Source organism: Marasmius oreades, chromosome 2 (genome assembly GCF_018924745.1).
Source record: "Marasmius oreades isolate 03SP1 chromosome 2, whole genome shotgun sequence".
In the NCBI taxonomy this organism is placed as follows: Eukaryota; Fungi; Basidiomycota; class Agaricomycetes; order Agaricales; family Marasmiaceae; genus Marasmius; species Marasmius oreades.
In genome coordinates, this window is record NC_057324.1 from 1,146,081 (window position 1) to 1,168,151 (window position 22,071).

Sequence of the window (22,071 nt, forward strand, 5' to 3'; positions counted from 1 at the left end):
ACGACTTGGTTATCCTATCATAAACTATTTTTTTGCACGAACAAGCCATCTAATCAATCTCGTTGTATCCCATGGACTGAAGGAGAACCATCCTCACCCATGTAATCGCTGCATTACTCCCTACATCATCGCCGCAGATATCTCCAATTCCTCGCAGGCAACATACTTAAACGGGGCTGTGAGAACAGACCAGATTGAGCTGCCGAGTTGCTCAGTCTCCAGTGATGTACTAGATGATTCTTCCAACCCGGGTATGATGACATCCAACGCCGGAAACCCAAGATATCTCGCAAACTCGGTCGTAGTTGGATCAAACCCTCTCGCAATCTGCCATTGTCTGATTAAATTGTATGTCTCTGTAGGCCAGAATACTTTATAGTTCGTCGAACGAGTCACCAAGATCTTAGTGGGAAGTCCAAGATATTCACATTCATCTTCTGGGATGGACGTCTGTCCATGTTCGTCGAAAGACCAAGAATGTGGGGATACAGTTAGGCCAGGTTCCAGTAAGGGGAAGAGAGGGAGTGGGTGAAGGTCGAAATAAATTGGTAGACTTTGTGGGTGTCGTATCTGTACCGACTCCTCGACTGATCCTCTTAAAACGATAGCTGGTCCGACGAATTCTGAAGAGATAAGAGATTAGCTTAGACAGGAATCCTGAGTGGCAAAAACTCACTGTAGGATGAGAGGTCTTCATTTAGTGACGAGCTCCCAAGTTTGTGAAAGACACTGGATGCCTGCGAGAGCCAGGCCATGGAGTCATCAGCCAAATCGGATACGGCAAGCATCGGGGATGTACGGTTGGTGAGAACGAATCTCGTTCTTCCATCTGCCATCGTTACTCGGGATTTAAGACACGGCCCAGCGCCCTCCCAGATTCCATTACCGATTGCGATCATAGCATTGGTATGATCTGAGAGGACAGTCGGCCGATTGGTAGTAACAGGGAGTTCCTCCACAGTAACCGCAGACGCCTGGTCGAGTAAGTTGATGAGGAATAAGTCGAATTCCTTGTCGGGTGATGAGCGAGAGAGGTATTCCAAGCAAAGATGGTTTTGGAGAAGTTCAACGCTTGGTGCCAGTGCCATTTTGATGCCAAGGATTGGTTGACGTTCGAAAGAGTCGTTGTTGGGTCCTTCAAGTCCTTCTATCAGTGTGCCTTTTTCGGTATCTATCCATGTATTAGAAACTCTCCATTTCATGTCCCACGCCAATGTTATTGCATAACTTCGTCCTAACGATCCGATTCTATCCCAAATATGAGCAAGGGGTATCAGTTCTTGGATCGATCCCTTGAGCCAAAAGAACGGTAGAAAACAGGATACCAAGGTCTCACCTCCGTAAAATATCAACAGAGGGATATTTGACTGGTTGATACCGAACAGCTGCATTTTTGTTGTATCTCTGGTAGATTGTATGAGTCAATCCAGAACGGATGAAGCTACCACCACTTACACAGCGTTATAGCACCGCTGAAAGTCTTTCTTCCATGCCTGACAAAAGAAGTGCTCTCGTTCACCATTCAAATTACGGCGACCGTTGCTGACGCATACCTTCTTCGCTTCTGGTCCGGTATACGAAACTACAGTGAACCTCGAGTCGACTGATTCACCACGTATTCTGGCAGTACAGATCGCTCTGTCAACTCGAGGACGTGCGAATTCCCACCACTCCCTTTTACCAACAGCTAATCGTCTGAGGTAATCTTCCCGATATATATCCCGAATCCTACAGACAGATCCAAGTATAATGGTATGGAACTCGTCGTACATTGTGTGCTTCTTCTCCTGACGAACTTGGATCGTCGTACTGTTTATAATTTGGTTCCCTTGAACGGAGTTGTATGCGGAACCCTGGATTGAAAATCCAGATGAACCAGTGAAAGCCATGATAGCGGTGGGTGAGGGAAGCAGGTTGTCACCCAAGGGCCGTCGACCGAGCTATCCGTGATATCAACCCCTCGAGAGGGGTCGTGGGAATCATATACGGCAGGTCGGCTTGATGCTGGCGGCACATGGGTCACATGATGGACACGGTCTTCAACCGCCGACTCGTAGATAAATACACGCAGCGGTCGCGGTATTTCAGTTCAACGATATTTTCCAATGCTGCTCTCTGAGATTTTCTTCCCTTCCTGCTCGCCATGGTAAAACCACTGCCAAACAGCCCATTGGCTGCTCCAAGTTGCTTGCGCCCTATATTGTCTCTACAACCACCCCCGCAGGCCAGCTACGAGATATATACGCAGTAAAATACGAGTCTTGCTCAGACGAGATAAAAATACCACAGGGCAGTTATGGTCCATACCGTACTCACAGGGCCTCAATGGTGTGTCAGAAAGCAACCGAAAAGCAGAAGAAACCTGACCCTCACACAGGCTGTAGTTGAAAGGCTGGAAAAGAAAGCACTATGATTATAAAAATTCAGAATGAGACGAACGATAGAGTTGGGCTGAGAGGGATCATCGTCCGTTATCGATAGTATCGTCTAACGCGCGACCTCAAGCCTCAAGGCCTCAGATAGAGAGGCTCGTAGGAGCCGCGCCAACTATTTTCGAAATAGCAATAATGAACTGTATAAAACACGTGCAAATGCAGTCTTGCATTCTTTCGACCACCATCGACGCACGCATGTCCTCATGATTAAGAATTGGGACACTTATTCCCGACAAGGGCTTGACCTAGCCTCAGCTGCTGCATCTTTCGGTTTCTCCGCAGCAAAGACAGGGACAAAGCTCGGGGTAGCTACCTCTACTTCTATGAGAAGCGAGACCATAGTTTCAATTTTCCTTTGTAGTTCGCTGTAACACGAGGTATAGCCTCTACAGCAGTCGGAATAACAACATCTGTTATGGATTACACCCTTTTCGGAGGATTGACTATCACCAGACCCGTTGTTGGAGGTGCAGTCTTGACAGTTATTTCGCTGGCCGAACAGATCACACTCGCACCAATTCATCTCAGCGAATACATCACTGCAACATCGTTCTTGGCAGCCCATAGCTCCATTAATGTTCTATCCGTTATATTCCCCGGAAGTAGCGAAGCTTCTTTCAGTCTCGCCTCGTTTATCACTTTGGTCAAAAGAGAATGGGCGGAACCGGCACATGGAAGTTGTCTACCATCGAAGCAGTATGGGATAACTCAGGTGGGAAGGGCCATTGTGGCTTGGGTTGCGCTGCAAGGTGTTACTCGAGAGTGGCAGGAAAAGAGATGGATGAAGTACTTGAGGGAGATTAGTGTGAATGAGCCTAATAAGAGCTGGGATTCAACGAGGACCAGGAAGTGAGTTGTTTTATGTGTTTCGACGTTTTTGGATCTCAATACGGTGTAGAGGTTCTCGCATACGGGTCATTTCTGCAGACACCCGCAGCCATATTATTACCGCTGACATCGGTGTAGCACCGAACAGAGCACAAACCATCTTCGGAAATCCGACTTCAAGGAAGTTACAGATCAATACTTCCCCGCGACGACTTTCAACTACAGAACTCAAAATGACTCTTCGCCGACTTTCAAAGATGGTCTTAGCAGGCTACGGAGGTGCAAGTCTCTTATTTTTTGGAGTACCACTCACTGCAGCTGCCTCTGCACCCCAGGCAAAGGCAGAAGAAGCACAACTCGCGAAAGCCATCAATGCATCCGAAGCTGAAGCCGCAGGCGACGTATTAGAACCTCCTACCATCGAGGTCGAATACTCCTGGTGGGACGTCCTTTTGGGTCGGCACGACCACGAGATCTTCGAACAGTTTGCTCAAGCTCCCAATGACAAGATGAAAGCTGACATCAAGATTGGAAGGGAGCATTTGATGCCTAGGTTTTGGGTGTTGGCGGACCATTCACGGAGTCAAGTTGTACTTGTCCTACGAGGGACGATGTCGCTCAATGAGATTGCGGTGGATTTGACTTGTGAATCGGAAGAGTTCGAGCCGGCTAGGACGGATACGTCGGAAGAGCTTGAATCTCGTGTCCCGGGACAGTTTGTGTTTCCAACTGTACCTCGGTCACGGAGGTCGTCGAATGCTATGTTAGCTGCAGGACGGCATATGGTCCATAGTGGAATGTTGCGTATGGCCCGTGCTATGGGAGAAGTTGGTAAACCGGTTCAGCTTGCTGTACATGAAGCTTTACATCAGAATCCTGGATATGGTATGTTTCATAGTCCGTCTCATCCTGATTGCCTGACTCTTCTTCTCCTTAAGAACTTGTTCTGTGTGGCCATAGTCTCGGTGCTGGCGTGGCTGCCTTATTGGGCCTGGTAACTAACACCCCTCTTTCTTTCATCGAGTACATCTCATTATCTCGTTCGTCAAGTAGATGTGGGCCGATCCAAAGACTTGTTTGACGGTTCATTCGAGCGGATTGCCCGTAACAAGAAGAGTCTCCGTCTATTGCTTTGCACCCCCGTAAATAGTTTCGCTCGTCGCGCACAACTGACATGGACTAACCTTTCAACAGTGCTTTAACAGACGCCGCCCTAAGCAAACTCGCCAACAACCTCATCGTCTCTTTCGTCTATTCACACGACGTTGTCTCTCGGCTTTCATTGGGCGCTATACAAGACTTGCGCAACGCTGCTATGTGGTTATGTGATGCTAATGAAGAAGGTGGAGATCAGGAGAAGGGGTCTGGGTATACGGCTGTTACTGCTCGTGCGAGAAGATGGAAAGCCGGAAATGGGTCGTCAGATGATCCGGAATGGGTGAGCCTTTTAGCATTTCAATTGCTTTGTTCGAAGCAGATGCCTATTCGGAGTGCAGTTTATTGCTGTGCGGAAAACACTGGAAGCCAATATGCAAATGGCCCATACTTTTCCGCCGGGGAGAGTTCTGTGGGCACTACGAGAGAGTGATTTACACCCCTCTCATCGTTCTCATGGTCCTGATAAGATGTCCTCGGGTGCAAGTGGTCCTGTGGATAAGTTGAGGTTGTTTGAAGTGTTAGAGGTTGAGAAAGTGTTTTCGCAAATTGTATTTGCGAAAGATATGTTAGGGTGAGTGTGTTGCCAATTTTCGGTTATCAACGTTCGTTCATTCGATATGTAGGGCACATATGCCTCATAATTATGACAGTGTCCTTCATGATCTGCTGTAAATGTGATCCCCGGATTTTCTTAATAATGGGCATTATAATACCCGTCCACAATATATAAATGCGTACCAATTTGTATTCTTCAGCTCTTACTCAATGTATCCAACTCAACTGCAACTCGGCTGAACTCTAGCCTGGCAAACCCAGCTCGTTACGAACTCTTCCTTAATTATATACTTAGAGCTGAACTCGTGAGTTGACGCGTCGCGCACTCTGATTGTCACTCTATCTATCTATCTTTCATCAAACTCCTGACTCGATTAGGCTTCGATACTACTGTTATACAATGGGAAAGAGAAAAAGAGAAGAAGAAGAGGTGTTTCAAGTCGGTGAGTATGCGTTCGTTTTCAACGCTTTAGTCTCATCTTTGCCTAGAGGTGATCTTGGCTGCCAGAGTCAACGACGAATGCGACTGGGTACTTGACACAACTCTTCACCTTCTTTATCAACTCACAAAAATCTCAGGAGTATCTTATTCGAGTAAGAACGACTTTAATAATCGCCATTCAATTGCTCATCTTCTTAGTGGGCTGGTTATGGGGAGGAAGATGACACGTTCGAATCCAATTTCTGTCCTATCTTGTTCTCTGGACTGACCCTATCGATAGATGGGAGCCGACAAAGAACATTGCAAAGAACTGTCAACGCCTGATTCTAAGCTTTTGGAAAAATGTGGGCATGGACGACGAAGACTATCATCCTGGAGATGAGTGTACGCCAACTGATGATTGGATTGGTTACGTTTCTGTTCCATTTCCGCACAACTTTTCACGGGCTTACAATAAATATATCAGAGATGGAAAGGAAAATATTTTACGAAGATCAAAAGATGAAAAAAACAGGGAAGCCACCAAAAGCTAAAAAAAGGGTAATTTGCGGTAACTTGCGTTCCCGTTCCTTTGATCAATATCATCTTGACAGAAACGTTCAAGATCAGTGAAGCGCCTCGAGTCAGAGGAGGGTTCACCCCTCGCCTCATCGTCAAAGGTAGATTACCCATTGGTGGTTCGTGCTGACATTGTACTTTTCTTGACCTGAGGTCATTGATACGCCTTATACAGAAGCGTGAGCCCTCGGAAGATAATACTATCCTGACTGTAAAGAAAACGCGCCAAGTCTTGATTGTTAGCGACAGTGATTCCGATGTACGCCCTCTTCACATTCAGTAGGCTGTTCGGCTAATCGATATCCCTAGGAGCCTCTCGCAAAGAAATCCTCCTCTGCTGTGGCCGCAAAGAGGATAAAAATTCCGTCAACATTGCAGAGCAACAAACAGAGCAGAAAGCGCGATGCGAAGAAAGAAGCGATACCTCGCTCCCTTTCACCTTCAGGCTCGTTGTTTTCTGACTCTGAAGCACCTGATATTGCCTCCAGTCCCTCTCATGCTATTTCCGCACCCTCTACTCAAGCCCAATCCTCCGGACATAGTGTTAAACGACCTTCGAAACCAACTCAACCTCAGCTAAAAATTAGTATACCCAGTCAGGTCGAACAATCTACTTCTTCCCCGAATGTGAGGCCTCCTACTTCTACACCCTCTGCCTCGAACAGTCCAAACGTTTCCGTCAAAATACCCAATTTCCTTCGAGTGCCTTCCTCTTTCAATGAACCATCATCAGCATCTGGCAGTAACCTTTCTGTCAAAAGTCGCCTATACCAAACCGCTATAGTTCCAATGAAGCCCAAGAATGCCTCCGTAGAATCTTCGCGCGTTAAGCCGTCCTTAGTTATGGGTGCAGCAGCAGCAAAGAGATCCTCCCTCAGTAACCTGAACTTTAAAAAGAAATCAGCCGCCGTAGGAGCAAGTCCGACTATAACGTCCGACGATCTCAGACCACGTATTCCATCTTTTTCTTCTCCTGACCCATCGCCAGTTATCTCCCCACATGTTCCAAGTTTTGCGGCTACGGCTACGTCACCTGTAAGCGCCAACAGGATACCCAGGAATGATCCTACGATGGCGGCACTGAATGCAGCTCCACCATCTCCTATTGACCATATGGCTGGTTTGTCGCTCAATTCACCCTCTAGTTCGGGTATTGCGAACGATTTTATGCCACCGGTGAATTCGACCGATCAAACAAGGTGAGCTTATAGACAAACTAAGCTTAATGCTCAATACGAGGTTGCTAACAAGTCGATTTACTCAGCTTTCCCATCGCCGAAGTTGACTCGTTCTTGCAGTCTGTCATGCCTATGGAGTAAGTCTTCCGGCCCTCCCATCTTACCACAGCGGCTTATTCCTCTGTTCAGGATGGCCGCACCTTTTGAAACTACGCCAGTGGAGGCCGACGACGACGCCATGCCTTTACCTATCCGAACCTCACTCAGTACGTCTGAGCGGCCCACCACTATAACCGGAAAGTAAGTCCAACTCTTTCTCTTCGTCCCTACATCATTTCGATCCGTCTCATTTCACTTCAGGACTCAAATGAAATGGAAATGGACAGGCGAGATCCAAATTCAATCAGAAAGAGAAGGAGAAGTCAAAGGAGAAGACGGACAGCCTTCCCAACAATTCGAAGTTCAGTTCCTTTGCATCGCATCCATAACCGACACAGTCCAACTCACCCAAGGAGGGATGCCATTCCGAGTGGTCTTATCTGAGGACGTCACGTCACTTACTTTTCAAACGTTTCTTCCGATTGACCACTTGGAGGATGTTCTTCTGGCTTGTAAACCCGAAGCGGCGGCACGGTTTGTATCAGCTGAAGGCAAGGAGGGGGGAGGGGGGAGCGAAAGATTTGCAAAATTCGCTGATTATCTTCAAACAAACAAACAAGTAAGTTAACAACCTCTCTGTCAATCGACGCGAACGTTGTGATTGACTGAATGCTTTTGAAAAAAGGTGGCCATTTCACCCGTTTACATGGACGACATACACACCGCGAACATTATGTGTTTTCCCCCCACTTTTCTAAACCGAATTGAACGCCTTGTACGGGTACTGACAGAGTTTGCGACTGCAGTGGACACATCATCAGGATTGGTCCTTGTACTCTTTTCGTGGGTTCTATCGCGAGAACAGCTAAGCGAGCACAATTTGCGCATGTCCAACAATCAACCACTTCAACCCGAATTGGAACGTCAATTTCCTGACCTCGTATCCGACGTCAAGTTGTTAAAAAATCCCGAATCCAAATGTACCGTTGGAATATTGGGCTATCCTCAGTGGCTCCATGGTTGGTTGAAGGAATGGCAACGGTCGTTCTCTATCTGGCCTGGAGGTGTAGACAACAACAACGGACATTCAGGATCACTTGAATTTAACGCCAGTGCAGCTACTGACCTAGAAATCAATCTCCTCCATTCCCTCCTCACCAAATGCGAATTAGCCGCAACAGCGCCCATCGAATCGGAAGATGCCTCAATTGCCAGAGTTATCTTTATTCATGCGCAAGGGCTGGGTAGTATTTCGAAGTTGCCTCATTTGAGGCGGAGAAGGGAGACGGTTGAAACAATGTTTGTCGTGTTTGGAACGAGTTCTCCATCGGGCAGTGTCTCGCTTTCGCAGGGGCAGTGGCCGTCGTGCGGTTTTTGGGAGGTTTATCCGATAGGTGAATAATCACTTGTTTGGTCTTTGGTTTGTTAGGTTTTTTTCATGAACTCATTCCCGATGCGTTGTTTATAGGAGGCGTAGTGACTTTCACAGCAAAAGCTCTACTCCAACACCCAGATGTGATTCTAACCAGAACCCAGCAAATTGCCGAGTACCCTTTATGGACAAGTTATATCATTCCGACGGTTCTTGGGATGGCCGTAACGCTCTACTATAGGGCTAGAAATGAAGATCCGATGGAGGCGTTTGATAGGTGAACTCCTCTCCCCTATCCACCGTTCTAAACGAGTAATGTACCCCTGCAAACAGAGACGATTTTGCGTACGAATTCCTTCTCGATGCTATTCACGAAGGAGAAGTCGGGTTATTGCGATGCCCTCCACCGATCTCCAACATCACAACTAAACACTGGAAGGCAACGGACGAACACGGAGACCACCCTTCAACCATTCTCAATCGCCACTACGAAAACGATAACGATGAGGACAACTGGAGAGACCCTCGTTCGGAATGGTTCTTAGACCAGATCGACTCCGTTTTCCGCGAACGAAGGGAAACGTTAGCATATTGTCTGAAAGAGTTTGAAAGGGTTTATGGAACCATATCTCCACAGCATTGGGATACGTTTTTAGGGAAGGAAATTGCAGATGATATCAAGAGAATGCAGGTTCAACCCGCGATTGCGAGGGAGTATAGGAGGTATGTTGTACTCAAGGCCGAGGAAGAGAAGGCGTATGATGATGAGGTCTGTTGAATCCGACTTTTGCGACCTATAAGTCCTGACTTCTTGACTGGTAGTTGGAATGGCAGTCTCCGGATATGTTCGAGGTGTACAATGAATCGGGAACGCCACCTCCAGATTCTCCGTCTGCAGCATAAGTTTTTTCTGGTCTACATTTTGTATCTTGATCGTGCGGAACGATGTATCTTTCATATCTCACACACCTCTGCGCTTGTTTGTAGCTATAGGTTACTTTAATTCTGTGATTAGTAAAGAAGTAGTATCCAGTGTAGTGCTAGTGGAAAAACAATTAATTTTCACTGCGAGTGCTCTTTTTGAATAAATTTTGCGATAGTTTGTAATTGAATATTTGACGTTCCCTCGTATATCGCACCCTGCCGCACCGTTAGCTTTTGTCGAACGGGACAAACAAATGAACGCAAGGGACACCCACGATCTTTGAATCTCGCCAAAACTTCTCTACACCAGTCTCCCTCGTGAAACCAAGTCCACCCATCCATTCAATCGCATCCCCACTGACCTTCTGAGCAACGAGACTAGACCACCATTTGGCCATCGCCGCTTCCTTAGCAAAACTCAACCCGTTCTCCTTTCTCCTAGCGGCATTATATGTCAATAACCGTGCTGTTTCGATTTGTGTGGCGGCTTCCGCGAATTGGAATGCCATGCCTTGGAATGTACCGATGGGTTGTCCAAACTGAGAACGAGTATACGTGTATGGTACAGCGAGGTTGAAGGCGCCTTGTGCGAGGCCGATCATCTGTGCGGCAATACCGATGCGTCCTGAGCAATATGAATGAGATCACAATCACCCAGAACAGAATTTGAAGGAGCGCGAGTTCTCTTTACCTTCGTTGAGAATTTCTATCGCAATCTACACTAATATGTATCAGCCAAGAAAGCGATCAAGTGTGACCGACTAACCTTATATCCTTGGCCAACACCTCCAATGACATTCTCTGCGGGTACCTAAGTCTTCGTGAACCAGCCGTCGGTGCACATGAGTCTAATGACTGACCTTGAAGTCGTCAAAGCTCAATGTACATGTTGAGGATGCCCTGATACCGAGTTTCTGCTCCTTCTTCGCAATTTGTATGCCCATATCTTTCGTGGCGATGAAGCATGTAATGCCTTTATAGCCTTTTGAAAGGTCGACCTGACGCGGTATTTGTCAATTATTTGAGCGGAGTCGACCGGGGCGGAAACATACGTTGGCAAAGATGAGGAATATGTCCGCCTCATAAGAATTAGTAATCCACATCTTCGTTCCGTTCAAGACGTAGTCATCCCCGGCTTTCTGCGCTTTGGTTTGAAGTGCGAAAGCATCTGATCCCGACGCCGGCTCCGAGAGACAGAAAGATCCTAGCTGTAAATCCAGGTCATCAGAATTCAATGTCATTACTTTCTTCTAAAAAGTCGCACCTTCTCCGTGGCCAGTTGAGGTAACCACCTGTCTTGCTGTGTTTGAGTCCCGTACTTGCGTATGACGGTATTGACCAACGTATTATGAACATCACACAGGACGGAAACAGATGGGTCGACCTTGGCTAACTCTTCAATCGCGATGATAGCAGAAGTGAACGAAGACTCCGATCCGCCATGAGCACTGGAAGTTTCGATTCCCATCAACTAGAGGGTGATGGTGAGTGACGGTTCGCGTAGACGAAGATAAAGAGTACATACACCCTGTTCGAAGAGCCCTTTTATGATTTCTGAATTCATTAGCTCGTTTTCATCCATCTCTCGAACCTTGGGCTGAACAACGTCGGTTGCGAAGCGTCGTACTGTCGGGCCACTTGGTCAACGATGAATGATTCGGTATTATGAGGTCTTTGAGCATACCTGTCTCCCGAATCATTTCCTCTTCCTCAGTCAATGCATCGAGAGAGTTCAGACGCGGAGCATCTTCCGATGCACGGTGTCTTGTTGTGGTGAATGCTCTACGAAGACTGACGATCGTGAGGGTTTCTGGCAAGCGGATAATTCTCTTTCTACCTGGTAACATTCGTCCTTAACATATTTGCCTTAAAGCAACGAGACGAGCGAGAAATTATTGATCTGAACATGATGGTTGAAGAGAAAAACGGATGGAACTTGGAAAACCGTTCTGCAGCCATGTGATTTCCCTCGCACGGAGTTTGAGTAAACCAGTTCAGTTCACATTGTGTCAAACCGGTTCATTTCACCACACCGTAGGTCCCAAACGTCACCTGATGTGACATTTCTGTGACATTTCGCACCAAATATAGGCAAGACACCTCAAACACGCAGTCTAAGATTCTACAAGACAAGAATAAAGAATTGGCTTCCATAGAATTGTTTTAATACATTGTCTGAATACTATGTGCACTTTTTTTAGCAAGGGAAGTGGTCTCAATGTGCAGTTATTTCACTTTCTCTGGACAGTGGTGTGGCTTCCGGAACCCCGGGCCGCACCACCCAAACAAGTTCCTCAAACCGACAACCAACATTTTGCTCCTCCCGTTCATCATAAAGCCTTCAGAAAGTGCATGGTGCACCCATTGGCATATATTTCTCTTCTTCCTATACTATCTAAACTATTGAAATACCAGAGGAATTGACCTTGATGAATGAAACCAGTGCTAGTTGAAGCTATTTTGTGGAATTCCAAGGCGGTGTTTGTATTTCACCTAAAAGTTTTAGTTCAGGCATATGATACATGAAATTTATCACAGATCTATGGTTTTAGTTTTGCTATACATGTAGATACAAGGGAATGGGAGTCGAAATAAAGTCGAAATAAGCATTTTCACCATATATGGTCCGTCACGTTAGACCACGTGACGTTTGCGGGGACTGGACTGCCCCTACCTTACTTCGACTGCGACTGCGACGACGACGATGAGCCGTCTTACGCTGTTATTACCGCTGCTGCCCCTAGTTTTCGCGTTCTCAAATACTTCCCCTCTTGTTGCTTGGTCTTCACATCGGTAAGTTTCCGTCCCTGATTAGTCGAATGGTTTGTTGAGTGATCTGCCAGTTCGACTGCTCTCGACCGACTTCCTCTGAAAGAACTAAATACCCATTCTCATGTTTTGGAGTCAGTCATTAGCGGGGACGACATATGTTTTCCTGATGCTTTAGTCATCGTTGAGCACCCTGGAGTACGTTTCTTCACGGCACTTTTCGTGTTGCGGTATCTAAAAACGTTCAAAGCTGCATGCTTCAGACCTTCGAAATCTTCCCAGAAGCTCGCATATCGCTCGTTCGCTCTCCTCTTCACCCTCCTCTCGCCAATTTGCATACCTTTCATCTTCATCACACGATTTCGACTTGGCAAGTTTCGCGGAGTCCGTCTCATACAGGTGCAACTCCAAGCTTGTATACACCACGCCAGGTCAGGGTGTGGAGCTGAAAGGGAGCGAAAAGTCGGTAATCATCCTGAGTTTGCCTCTTTTGGAATTCAAGGGAGCATACAACAGAAAGAGTGCCATGCTCGAAACCGGTTCGTTTCATTCGGGTTTGCTCTTCTTGATATTTACTCCATCCCAGACTTCCTACTTTCATCGGTACTCTCCACCCTTCCGTTCGACAACCATCTTATCATTTACACCGGCTCACATTCACCCCATTCCAAGCGACAAGCTGAACTCGACGACAACGGAAATTTGATTCCTGATCGCCCAGTCCTTGACCTTTCACCGTCATCAGCCTCGGTCGCGCCCAAGAATCTCAAAGGAGGAATTCTGCACCGCTATCAACTCCTCACTCCAGGTCTGATTATCATCTTGGCCATCGTTCTCTTCCTCTTCCTTCCTGTCTTGTATTTTGGTATCTCAGCTTTGGCAAGCATTCAGAGCCCTCTTCGGATCGAGGTTGCTCCGAAGGGTTTCAATGCTAGTGACAAAAAGAATCAGTAGTTTGACTTTTTATCGGTAGAGATACCGTATGGGCTGTAGTTTCTGCACAAATAATTCACTCCGATAATCCCGTTTTACAACTCTATCTTCAGCGACTTCGCAGACGTTCTCCGTAGAACGGCAGACACATCCGGATGCGTCTGGGTTTCCTCCCGGGAACACTCATTCTATGTCATGCACGTTCAAAGCCACGAATATTCGTTTTCGCTGCCGTCTCCCTTTGGCGTCGACTCCAAGCCCCTTCACCGAAATTCCCTGTACTTTGATTGAGTCCTTCCGAAGCATGTCACGAGCTTCAAGTTTTTTCTTTCGTTTCTGACAACATGACAGCTCGGTTGCTTGAAGCCATGAACAGAGCTCGGAGTAACATAGCTTCCCGCTATCGCTTGGTTGTGGTGGGCAAAGTGCCTCAATTACTTTGCCTTTGAGCTGAAGAGATTTTAGCGCTTCAGAGATCGGTGGCGGATGGAAAGAGACAGCCTGTCTACGAGCGAGGCTTTCTCAGACAGGCTGTCTCTTTCCACCAGCCTTGATGATTGGATCAGGCTCTTGAGGCTGGAGACAGCTGGAGGAATGTGCTAGACAGCTGGCTCTCCGAAGTGCATCTAAAATTGTGCTACAAGCCCGGAGCCGTAATTGTACTGGTGCGGGAATGAAGAAGACTCGAAGCCATTATGGTCCAACGTGACCTCAATCTAGTACTGTATGTGGGTCAAGAAAAGCAGGTATGTTCAATGTCTATGTATGTTGTGGGTATTGATAATGCAGAATTTTCAAGTCCTAAACAGAAAGGCAGATTCAACAAGAAAGCTCACGGTGCACTTTCGACTTCGTCAATGATCGTTCTCGATGGAGGTTTGGTCGTATTTCTGCGCAACGATACGAGCATGCTTTTTGATCAGTCTTGCTTCTCCCTCTGGAACACCCGGAAGGTCAAGCGTCGACGCTGTCCGGGAGCTAAGCCTTGACACCAACTGTAAAAAGCATGCTCGATCTTCCGGTGTACTCGTCTGTGTGCATTATCTTCAACGGGGCCATTCCAGGTAGCGGGGAGAAATGAACTTGCCTGGAACTCGTTGGAGTATACGCTCTGACCAGAGGATCCTAACAGTTCAAGGAATGTACGAGTGCTATGTACTTCCTGGAAGAAATATCGAGACTTGAGAAAAAAATTGATAAGTTTTACATGAAGAATTTAACCTCGTCGCTGAGTCTAGTTTTGCCTTTGACTAGTCTTTGCAGCAATGTGAGAGCGTTGACGAAAGAGCTGCCGGATGAAAGGCTAGGCGTTCTTGAACGCTCGGACTGGGCCTCGGCACCGTGATTACTGTCGGACTTGACGGGACCAGCAAGTCCGACGTTCACAAATGTCACCGAGCGCTCGTCGTCACTCTTTGGAGGGGAAGTAGTGTTGGCATCCAATAACATCATCACATCGTCCGTATCGAAGGAAGACGATGTTTGATCATCCCAATCATTCATGGCCGGTGCGACGTCCGATAGCCCCGTTCGCGGAATTTGCGGGGACGGATTGATCTGTGGCGCGGTTTGACGCGTTAGTAGTGATACAATCCACGACTACAAGCAGAAAAAATTTCACCATGGATTCCCTCCTGTAGTTCGTCTCAGGCCCTTCCATTTCCGGACCGTTCAATGAAACATGGTCGCCCAGCCACTGTCCTGCCCTCTCTAGATACATAGCTGTATAAGACTGACCAGAAACTTCGTACGATGGCATCGTTTTGGTGGATGGACTCCTTGCGTGTCGTTCACGAGTTCGAGACGCCATAACGTGGCGCAAGTTGAATGTAACCGTCTGCCACACCCGCGACTCCTTGGTGTTGACACCACTTTCTGCATGAGGAGTCGAAAGGTTCATCCCCGCATCGTTAACATCGGTCATGCTGATGTCCCCGTCTACTACATGCGACTCCCGGTTAGAATGTATTGGTAAGATGTGTACATCCAAATACTCGTCGATTTTCTCTTGGCTGAAAGTTGCAGGCTTCCCTTTTCGTTTGATCTTTAAAGGCCCGTTCAAGTCTGCTACATAGTCCTGATGCTGATTACCAGTTAGTGCGGTCGTAATCGTGCCGTGATTGAATCCGCGCTTGAGAGAAGTTCGACTAGTACCAACAAGAGCTCTCGGAGAAGGATAAGGAACCTCAGCATTCTTGTTGAACGCCGAAGAGAGTGCATCCGCAAGACTTGATTCAGTTACTTGACCAGAACTCGAGAACGGTGAGATATTGGACGACTCATGAACGGACGCGTTCAAGGAACGAACTTGATTGGAATTATCGATTTTAATCCGTTTAGTTGCACGATGTTCGGATGCACGCGATGGAGGGGTGCGAATGATTAATTCGCGCGACCGTCGTGCAGAGTTTTCGGAAGAGGTAGTAGTAGCTCTTCCCAAATTTGAAAGAATCGTTTGAGAATTGTGCCTTAGTTAAGGTAAGGACGTCTGGTCCAGAGCTTACCTTTTGATGCTTTTGGGACTTGTTGGGGTCGACACACGGCTCTCGACTTGAAGGCGTTGACGCAATTCGATCAGGACGCACCCAGTGTATTTGATGAACTTGTTCGTACCTGTGTTTGAGTTTTTGAGTTTTAAGGTCACATGCGCTGACTTCTGAGGCGTTCCTCCAATCGATGTAAATTTTCGAATGATGATTTTGAGGGCTCAAGAACCTACTTTGTTTTGCTAGGGGGGATGCTCCAGTAAGTTGGCCGTGTCTGTGCAAGTACATGGATTCAAATCTTACTCGGAGAATTCAACTTTGAGCTCGAAGTCAACAAGGTTTTGGCCGAAATGACGTCATTGACCTCGAGTTGGTCGAGTTCATCCTCGGAATCATCCAAATGATCATCCAAGGTTGTCCACAACCGGAGCACATCTGTGTCCATATGACGCAACTTGAGTAAAAATTAGGCCTGTTGATAACTGCAGAACCTGGAACTGTTCCTTGACAATGATAAGTCCAAGTCAGTGCTGTGCAATTCAGACTGAAAATAAATGGAATGCAGAAAAAAGAGAATTATGTTGAACTTGAGTTGAGACCAGACCTCTTCTACCAATCCTCTGTATTGCTCAGTGGGGTGCTTAAGCTGGTATATGTAGAAATACCAACTTATGATACCACCAAACAAACAATTGTGGAAGAGCCTCAAAACTTGCTTTGTCACAATAGAGCATCAAGAGGCAGCTTAGAAGGTGGCTCTGGGTGTGAGATGTCCATGAAGCAAGAAACAAAGAGAGAACTTAGAGCATAGTTGGAGGCTTCGCCATCACCAGGACGTCAAACACAATACAGCGCCCCAGTTTGTTGATGAGCTCTCTGGAGCATAAATAGGTCTCCAGATGTGCTCACACTCCAGTATACTCAATCATGTACTTATGAAGAAAAGTATAGAGAAAATATAGAGAAAAATCGCTTTTAAAGAAGAACAGTATGAATAAAATAACATACCAGTTATCAGTATTGGACAATGATTGGATACAATCAAGAAATTGACCTTGGCAAAAGGGAGAATGAGCCTTGATAAAGAGGAATAGACCAGCAATCAGATGAAAGTGAGATGAAGAAGAAAGAACTACTTTTGTTTGTGTTGACTTTTTGTTGATCATCAAATTCTCACAGACTTCTGACACCGCATTTGCACCTCGTGACTAGGTAGTAGGACCCCAGACACAGGACGGTGAACTAATGAATTTTTTCTTTGTTGGAAAGCAATTATTAATAATTGGTAAATGTGAATCAGTACGTCCAGCTTGAAGATACTGTACAATTCCATCGAGCTTGAATGGCGAATTATCAGTGTAGGTTACAATCAAGACATTCGGCTGTAGATACGAGATAGACAAGTATATGTGACGATAGATGAACTTACAACCTCGTCAATTTTCTGTTTGGTTGTCCAGAGAAAATCATTGCTGAGTGTTTGAGTATTTCGAGGAGAGAGCTTGAGGCCGTGAAATACCAGAGAGGACTCGGAGTGCCTTGAAGGGAAGGGGTTTGACTACTACCAGTGGTCTTGAGTGCACTGTGCTTGATGAGATCGAATAGAGACCTTGATGAGCCAGGATGTCCATACACCTCGACTTTCGCAGCTCTTGACGGCAATTCCGGCACACAACGTGCTCCGAAAATTCGGTGGACAATCGAACAAGTCTCTTTTTCCCTTCCTTTGAGTTTTTGCAGGCATAATCGTTCTTAGACTATAATGTTATTTCGTCCACATGCATTAGCGAGCCAAATTCTAAGTTGAAACAGCTGATTGGAGCAGACCTCAACGGACTGCTAAGTACCGGAAAACCACGTAAACGTAAACCATGAACTAGGAGCCTCATTGTCAGAGAAGAAAAAATACAAATCGAGAATCATGGCGAAATGTTTTGATTGGAATCAGCAGTCGAGGGTGTTTCACGGTGCCATGTAGGGCGTACTTGAAGCTGAGCACCAGACGTTATATCGTACTTACAAAGCGATAGAACACGATAGCGATAGTGACGGACAAACGGTGTATTTGAGGTCAATCCGCATCTGTCTGGTCTCGCGGACGATATTTTATGCCACGTGCATCCAAGTCGGCTTCTACGTCTTCAGGTATTCTTCCCTTCACCCGGACGGCGTAAACTCCTCGAACATAATTCGCTACACAAATCCACGGATCAGTTCTAGGTAAAATTATAAATAATATGACGACGCACCAGTTCTTTGCCATTTGGCAACCCAGCTATTTTCTGGGTCAATATTCGATATCAATCCATCGAAATATACAGAGGTGCATGCTGATATGCGGTCAGGGCTGTGTTTCAGCTATAGACTATGAATGTGCAGCTTGGGAACATTGCAAACAAGCGAACGTACTTGTAATATTTCTTCGCAATTTGGGCATCCACGCGCACGAAACTCTCCTCCAGACATGACCAATGAACAGAGCAAACATGCCCGAAGATGTTTAGTCTTGACCGTAGGAATTGAAGCCGCTTCTTCGTCTGCAAAGTTTTGACTCGACATGATGATGGGAGTTTGAGGATAAGGAGGGACGCGGGAAAGTCTGACTTTGGTTACTTGTTCTCCGCGTTAATGTCCTCGATTTTCCGGATTTCAAGACGGATTCTACGACCAACTCTTTTGACCAGAGATTATGCCACAGAAGCTATCACATTGAAGCCCTCAAATTTCGGTCAACCAGTTCTGCGATCTCATCCTCACCTCAGTACGCAGTCAGTCATCCAAGTCCTCGGAACTAACGATCTAACCTTCGTGTGCTAGTTCGACCAAACGAACTCACACCCGGGATTCCAGTGGAGGAATATGAAACAAGAAGAAGAAAACTGATGGATAACTTGCCGGAAAACAGTACCGTCGTCTCTGTTTCGGGTACCGTGAAGTTTATGAGTGGAAGTGCGTAATTCGATTTTCTCAATCTTCAAGTGTCGTCACTTACGCAGTTCTCAAGATATATTGTAAGTGGTTCTGTCGAGGTGACAACATGTCATGAACCTCCCTTTGTTAGTTACGACTTCCGGCAGGCTTCGGATTTTTGGTACCTCACTGGCTTTCAAGAGCCCGACTCTGCTGTGATTCTAGGTCGGTCAGAAGTTCATGGAACCATCCGTATCTGAACTCTTTCGCAGAGAAAAATTCCTCTTCCAAAGGGTACCGAATGACACTCTTCTCGCCAGGCAAAGACCTCAGCAAGGAGCAATGGGATGGTGCCAGGACAAGTTTCTCGGATGCCTGCGCGTTGTTCAGGGCCGACGACGCGCGGTCGATAGACGATTTCTCAACTCATTTTGACTCGATTGTGAAGCGATATACACATGTGTATCTTGATGTTCCCCCAACGAAGGCTCGTCGCGGACTGAAGTCAACGTCCAAGTCCCTAATCCAGTGCCTGACCGGCACGTCTAATGCTACCACCCATTCCATTATTGAAGCTTGGAAGAAGAAGCCCGCCAGACCACTGGCACCTCACATCGCTCGTCTGAGAGTCATCAAGAGTGAAAACGAACAAAGAATAATGCGGGAGGCTAGTGACATTAGCGGTCGTGCTCATGCCAAGGTATGTAAATTATGAACTTTCGGTACCTCCCTTTACCTTCGATTAATCCTGTTCTAGACGATGCGATTCACTCGTCCGGGTCTGTCTGAATCTGCTGTCGCGGCACATTTCCAGTATCTATGTCTGTTATCTGGAGCACAGAGACTTGCCTACGTCCCTGTCCTGGCTTCCGGGTAAGTTAGATTGTTCGGCCTTTCACGTGCACTCTTATGATGTTTTGGTCAGGCCTAATTCCCTTATCATACATTATACCTCGAATGATCACCTCGTACAGCCTGGGGAGTTGGTTTTGATTGATGCGGGCTGTGAATACAAGTAAGGAGTTGCCTTCTGGAGCTGTCTTTGATGCTGACTCTTCAAAGCGGGTACGCGTCAGATATAAGCAAGTTTACTTTTGCTCATCTTTCGTCGGCCGAGTTCTGAACACTGATTCCAGCCAGAACATATCCTGCCGATGGTACATTCACACCTCCTCAACGAGACTTATATGCGGCAGTACTCTCGGTCCAGAAAGCCCTCGTCTCTCAGTGTTCTGAGTCAGCGAATATGACGCTCTACGATCTCCACACACGGTCGTGCCAACTTCTCCGTCAGGAGCTAATTCAATTAGGGTTCCAACTTGGAGCTGGGGACCTAGAGAGACTATATCCTCACTTCTTGAGCCATCCTATCGGGATAGGTATGCTCAGTTTCTTGCTCATATTCCTCCGTTCTCATGAGCCTTGGCAAATCCCTAACAGATTTACATGAATCTGATAATTTCAACAGAAGTGAGACGTGCGTGGTTTTGCATTCTAAGCCCAAAATTCTTTCAAGCATAATTGTATCTTCTAGGATTAAAGCAGGCATGGTCATCACCATTGAACCCGGCATTTACGTGCCACCGTCACCTGCATTTCCAAAACACTACCATAATCTCGGGATCCGCATAGAGGTACGTCATTCCCTCCCTCTCCATGAGTCATGGCTACGACCGTTGACCCGTTGACTCGATGCCTCTCCTTTCAGGATGAGGTGCTCGTAGGGGAGAAACACCCAGTGGTATTGTCAGTCTCAGCCCCAAAAGAGGTAAGCATTGCCTTCAATACCGGTCGCGTTCCCTCACTAATTGGCCCCTAGATAGCAGACGTCGAAGGCGCATGTCAAGGACTGCTTGGTCTGGAGGCTCTTTGATTATTAGAAGTATCGGTAGAGGATGTCGCTTTACTTTGAGGTAATTTACAACCTATTAATCTATCTAACCTAGCTCATTGCCGATTATCGAATGTCAAGCGGTGGTTGCTGTCCCTCGACCTCAGTCATCCCTGACGGTTAGCATGGTTGTCCACGAAACTTCTAACCTATCGCATGAATGAAGCTTTTGAAGCTGTTCGTTGAGAACGGCTCCCGACTTCATTGTTATCGAGCATTTATTGGAGACATCCTCCATTCCTCTTCTCGGACCTTTTGTTGCCTTCCTCTGCCTATTCCGCTTCGATCTCCAGTCGCAGGCGTTTGGGCATCGTATCGGGTAAATGGACATCCTTAAGTCGGTAAGGTTGAATTGCCACAGGTGAGGTCTGCCTTTCGAAGTTTTCCGTTATTGGCGCTTGTCACTTCCATAGTCGTTACAGTTTAATCAGGCTGTTCGATTTTAGCTCCGGTTCAGATACCGTGTTCCGCTCGGGACGAGAGACTAGGGTGCTGGTTATGGTGCTGTGCAGTGAATCAAGGGATTTCATAATTGGAAGTGGAGGTACGAGTTACCGCTCGGACCGCTCTCCTGCTAACTGAACTGATACATTTTTTCAACTACTGCAGATTCATCATTACTATCTTCTAGAGCATCTGGAACTTTTACACATGTTTTTCTCGGGTTCAGAGGGTGAATCCGACTGAATCCCGTTGAACCTGAGACCGAAGACCCAGACGGCGTATCGAGATTGAAGCTGTAATGAATCATTGTTCACTGTTCAATTCTTGAAACGTTCAACACCATTCATGGCTAATCATATCCACGCGACGAGCACCTCTTCTTTTTTCTCTATAGCTTCCGCGATGAAGCTGTCTGTTTCATTCAAATATTTTGTCAAAAGATCCCAGATCCCATCCCTTCATGACAAGATGTGCAGCAGGCGCATGGTGTAGTCCGGCAACAATTTCCAGCGTCGGAATATTGGATTCCTCCTAGTGCACTCCGTTGATACATCAATATCATAATGCATCCAAGTTCATTAGTTCGCGTCCTGCCTTGCCAGGATACCAAATCGTGCACTCCGACTTTCCTTAGATTTCCTCCCGCACCCTCCCGCACCTGTTCGTAAACAATTTCAGGAGGGGGGTATCTAGAAACATGGTGATAGCACCCGGAAAGGAACCGTTTTTTATTCCCCATCGTTTGAGCCCGAAAGTTTCAGGTACGGTGATTTTAAAGGACGAGCAATTCAAGAGTCAGAGAACCGCGTTGAGGGAAATTCCGCATTGAAATGAATACACCCATTCAGATACATTCGTGGCTCGGAATATTTACCCATGTGCGATATTCGGTCCTCAGAAAGAAAAACTGTGTCCTTCGAGTTCTTGCACCCCACGCGCTGGCCTTAACAACCTGAGTATTTTACAGGGTCGTTTCAATTAGCTCCTACCCCTCGTCGACTCCGCTGCGTTTCTACTCTCAAGCTTATCTACAGAGCGTTGGAAGGATCAGGGAAAAATATGTGCCGCGTAAGTTCATGCAGGCCTCTA

General features: G+C 46.7%; 8 protein-coding genes across 8 annotated transcripts; 4 read left to right on the forward strand and 4 right to left on the reverse strand.

Annotated features, from left to right (window-relative positions):
- Window positions 1-2: 2 nt before the first annotated feature.
- Window positions 3-1,963, reverse strand: E1B28_003922 (uncharacterized protein). Its single transcript, XM_043148365.1, has 5 exons — window positions 1,554-1,963; window positions 1,456-1,493; window positions 1,337-1,404; window positions 677-1,279; window positions 3-623 (listed from the first exon to the last, which is right to left on the reverse strand). The coding sequence occupies exons 1-5, from the start codon at window positions 1,887-1,889 to the stop codon at window positions 121-123; spliced, it is 1,548 nt and encodes a 515-aa protein (XP_043012962.1). The 5' UTR covers window positions 1,890-1,963; the 3' UTR covers window positions 3-120.
- A 627-nt stretch (window positions 1,964-2,590) lies between these two features.
- On the forward strand, window positions 2,591-5,205 carry E1B28_003923 (uncharacterized protein). The gene is made up of 8 exons (XM_043148366.1): window positions 2,591-2,740; window positions 2,797-3,284; window positions 3,334-4,148; window positions 4,202-4,257; window positions 4,317-4,405; window positions 4,458-4,701; window positions 4,760-4,992; window positions 5,045-5,205. The coding sequence occupies exons 1-8, from the start codon at window positions 2,639-2,641 to the stop codon at window positions 5,091-5,093; spliced, it is 2,076 nt and encodes a 691-aa protein (XP_043012963.1). The 5' UTR covers window positions 2,591-2,638; the 3' UTR covers window positions 5,094-5,205.
- E1B28_003924 (uncharacterized protein) lies at window positions 5,152-9,528 on the forward strand (the record flags this gene model as incomplete). Its single annotated transcript, XM_043148367.1, has 18 exons — window positions 5,152-5,155; window positions 5,224-5,281; window positions 5,355-5,419; window positions 5,466-5,506; window positions 5,556-5,570; window positions 5,617-5,645; window positions 5,699-5,826; window positions 5,885-5,958; window positions 6,012-6,095; window positions 6,152-6,235; window positions 6,286-7,175; window positions 7,241-7,291; window positions 7,344-7,454; window positions 7,515-7,872; window positions 7,939-8,647; window positions 8,722-8,902; window positions 8,959-9,394; window positions 9,448-9,528. 18 exons carry the CDS (start codon window positions 5,152-5,154, stop codon window positions 9,526-9,528), a joined length of 3,399 nt encoding a protein of 1,132 aa, XP_043012964.1.
- Window positions 9,529-9,622: 94 nt separating this feature from the next.
- E1B28_003925 (uncharacterized protein) lies at window positions 9,623-11,489 on the reverse strand. The gene is made up of 10 exons (XM_043148368.1): window positions 11,387-11,489; window positions 11,234-11,340; window positions 11,075-11,175; window positions 10,814-11,020; window positions 10,602-10,757; window positions 10,410-10,547; window positions 10,316-10,360; window positions 10,241-10,265; window positions 9,825-10,174; window positions 9,623-9,765 (listed from the first exon to the last, which is right to left on the reverse strand). Exons 1-10 carry the CDS (start codon window positions 11,455-11,457, stop codon window positions 9,688-9,690), a joined length of 1,278 nt encoding a protein of 425 aa, XP_043012965.1. The 5' UTR covers window positions 11,458-11,489; the 3' UTR covers window positions 9,623-9,687.
- Window positions 11,490-12,234: 745 nt separating this feature from the next.
- On the forward strand, window positions 12,235-13,351 carry E1B28_003926 (uncharacterized protein). Its single transcript, XM_043148369.1, has 4 exons — window positions 12,235-12,342; window positions 12,393-12,516; window positions 12,569-12,857; window positions 12,905-13,351. The coding sequence occupies exons 1-4, from the start codon at window positions 12,254-12,256 to the stop codon at window positions 13,270-13,272; spliced, it is 870 nt and encodes a 289-aa protein (XP_043012966.1). The 5' UTR covers window positions 12,235-12,253; the 3' UTR covers window positions 13,273-13,351.
- Window positions 13,352-13,811: 460 nt separating this feature from the next.
- E1B28_003927 (uncharacterized protein) lies at window positions 13,812-16,866 on the reverse strand. Its single transcript, XM_043148370.1, has 9 exons — window positions 16,746-16,866; window positions 16,041-16,240; window positions 15,971-15,979; window positions 15,865-15,918; window positions 15,756-15,801; window positions 14,873-15,683; window positions 14,473-14,808; window positions 14,339-14,413; window positions 13,812-14,282 (listed from the first exon to the last, which is right to left on the reverse strand). The coding sequence occupies exons 2-9, from the start codon at window positions 16,180-16,182 to the stop codon at window positions 14,106-14,108; spliced, it is 1,650 nt and encodes a 549-aa protein (XP_043012967.1). The 5' UTR covers window positions 16,183-16,240; window positions 16,746-16,866; the 3' UTR covers window positions 13,812-14,105.
- Window positions 16,867-17,484: 618 nt separating this feature from the next.
- E1B28_003928 (uncharacterized protein) lies at window positions 17,485-18,330 on the reverse strand. Its single transcript, XM_043148371.1, has 3 exons — window positions 18,147-18,330; window positions 17,987-18,095; window positions 17,485-17,930 (listed from the first exon to the last, which is right to left on the reverse strand). The coding sequence occupies exons 1-3, from the start codon at window positions 18,294-18,296 to the stop codon at window positions 17,809-17,811; spliced, it is 381 nt and encodes a 126-aa protein (XP_043012968.1). The 5' UTR covers window positions 18,297-18,330; the 3' UTR covers window positions 17,485-17,808.
- E1B28_003929 (uncharacterized protein) lies at window positions 18,331-21,552 on the forward strand. Its single transcript, XM_043148372.1, has 15 exons — window positions 18,331-18,498; window positions 18,555-18,686; window positions 18,742-18,748; window positions 18,799-18,872; window positions 18,920-19,347; window positions 19,405-19,520; window positions 19,573-19,662; window positions 19,710-19,729; window positions 19,784-20,026; window positions 20,088-20,124; window positions 20,182-20,281; window positions 20,356-20,415; window positions 20,467-20,560; window positions 20,620-21,082; window positions 21,148-21,552. The coding sequence occupies exons 1-13, from the start codon at window positions 18,366-18,368 to the stop codon at window positions 20,518-20,520; spliced, it is 1,494 nt and encodes a 497-aa protein (XP_043012969.1). The 5' UTR covers window positions 18,331-18,365; the 3' UTR covers window positions 20,521-20,560; window positions 20,620-21,082; window positions 21,148-21,552.
- Window positions 21,553-22,071: the final 519 nt, after the last annotated feature.

Excerpts from the sequence above, each read along its gene's own strand:
- E1B28_003929 (XM_043148372.1), top strand. The coding sequence starts at position 18,366 with ATGTCCTCGATTTTCCGGATTTCAAGACGGATTCTACGACCAACTCTT. Across the intron at positions 19,348-19,404 it reads GCGGTCGTGCTCATGCCAAG|ACGATGCGATTCACTCGTCC; the intron begins GTATGTAAATTA and ends ATCCTGTTCTAG. Across the intron at positions 19,730-19,783 it reads CGGGTACGCGTCAGATATAA|CCAGAACATATCCTGCCGAT; the intron begins GCAAGTTTACTT and ends CACTGATTCCAG.
- E1B28_003925 (XM_043148368.1), bottom strand. The coding sequence starts at position 11,457 with ATGTTCAGATCAATAATTTCTCGCTCGTCTCGTTGCTTTAAGGCAAAT. Across the intron at positions 11,176-11,233 it reads GGAAATGATTCGGGAGACAG|TACGACGCTTCGCAACCGAC; the intron begins GTATGCTCAAAG and ends GTGGCCCGACAG. Across the intron at positions 9,766-9,824 it reads TTTGGCGAGATTCAAAGATC|GGTGCGATATACGAGGGAAC; the intron begins GTGGGTGTCCCT and ends ACGGTGCGGCAG.
- E1B28_003927 (XM_043148370.1), bottom strand. The coding sequence starts at position 16,182 with ATGGACACAGATGTGCTCCGGTTGTGGACAACCTTGGATGATCATTTG. Across the intron at positions 15,684-15,755 it reads AGTCCCAAAAGCATCAAAAG|AGCTACTACTACCTCTTCCG; the intron begins GTAAGCTCTGGA and ends AAATTTGGGAAG. Across the intron at positions 14,809-14,872 it reads ACTACAGGAGGGAATCCATG|ATCAATCCGTCCCCGCAAAT; the intron begins GTGAAATTTTTT and ends ACCGCGCCACAG.
- E1B28_003926 (XM_043148369.1), top strand. The coding sequence starts at position 12,254 with ATGAGCCGTCTTACGCTGTTATTACCGCTGCTGCCCCTAGTTTTCGCG. Across the intron at positions 12,517-12,568 it reads TCATCGTTGAGCACCCTGGA|CTGCATGCTTCAGACCTTCG; the intron begins GTACGTTTCTTC and ends AAACGTTCAAAG. Across the intron at positions 12,858-12,904 it reads GAGTGCCATGCTCGAAACCG|ACTTCCTACTTTCATCGGTA; the intron begins GTTCGTTTCATT and ends ACTCCATCCCAG.
- E1B28_003928 (XM_043148371.1), bottom strand. The coding sequence starts at position 18,296 with ATGTCGAGTCAAAACTTTGCAGACGAAGAAGCGGCTTCAATTCCTACG. Across the intron at positions 18,096-18,146 it reads ATTGCGAAGAAATATTACAA|CTGAAACACAGCCCTGACCG; the intron begins GTACGTTCGCTT and ends CATAGTCTATAG. Across the intron at positions 17,931-17,986 it reads TGCCAAATGGCAAAGAACTG|CGAATTATGTTCGAGGAGTT; the intron begins GTGCGTCGTCAT and ends GGATTTGTGTAG.
- E1B28_003922 (XM_043148365.1), bottom strand. The coding sequence starts at position 1,889 with ATGGCTTTCACTGGTTCATCTGGATTTTCAATCCAGGGTTCCGCATAC. Across the intron at positions 1,405-1,455 it reads CAGCGGTGCTATAACGCTGT|AGATACAACAAAAATGCAGC; the intron begins GTAAGTGGTGGT and ends ACAATCTACCAG. Across the intron at positions 624-676 it reads TGAAGACCTCTCATCCTACA|AATTCGTCGGACCAGCTATC; the intron begins GTGAGTTTTTGC and ends TTATCTCTTCAG.
- E1B28_003923 (XM_043148366.1), top strand. The coding sequence starts at position 2,639 with ATGATTAAGAATTGGGACACTTATTCCCGACAAGGGCTTGACCTAGCC. Across the intron at positions 4,149-4,201 it reads ACATCAGAATCCTGGATATG|AACTTGTTCTGTGTGGCCAT; the intron begins GTATGTTTCATA and ends CTTCTCCTTAAG. Across the intron at positions 4,258-4,316 it reads TGGCTGCCTTATTGGGCCTG|ATGTGGGCCGATCCAAAGAC; the intron begins GTAACTAACACC and ends TTCGTCAAGTAG.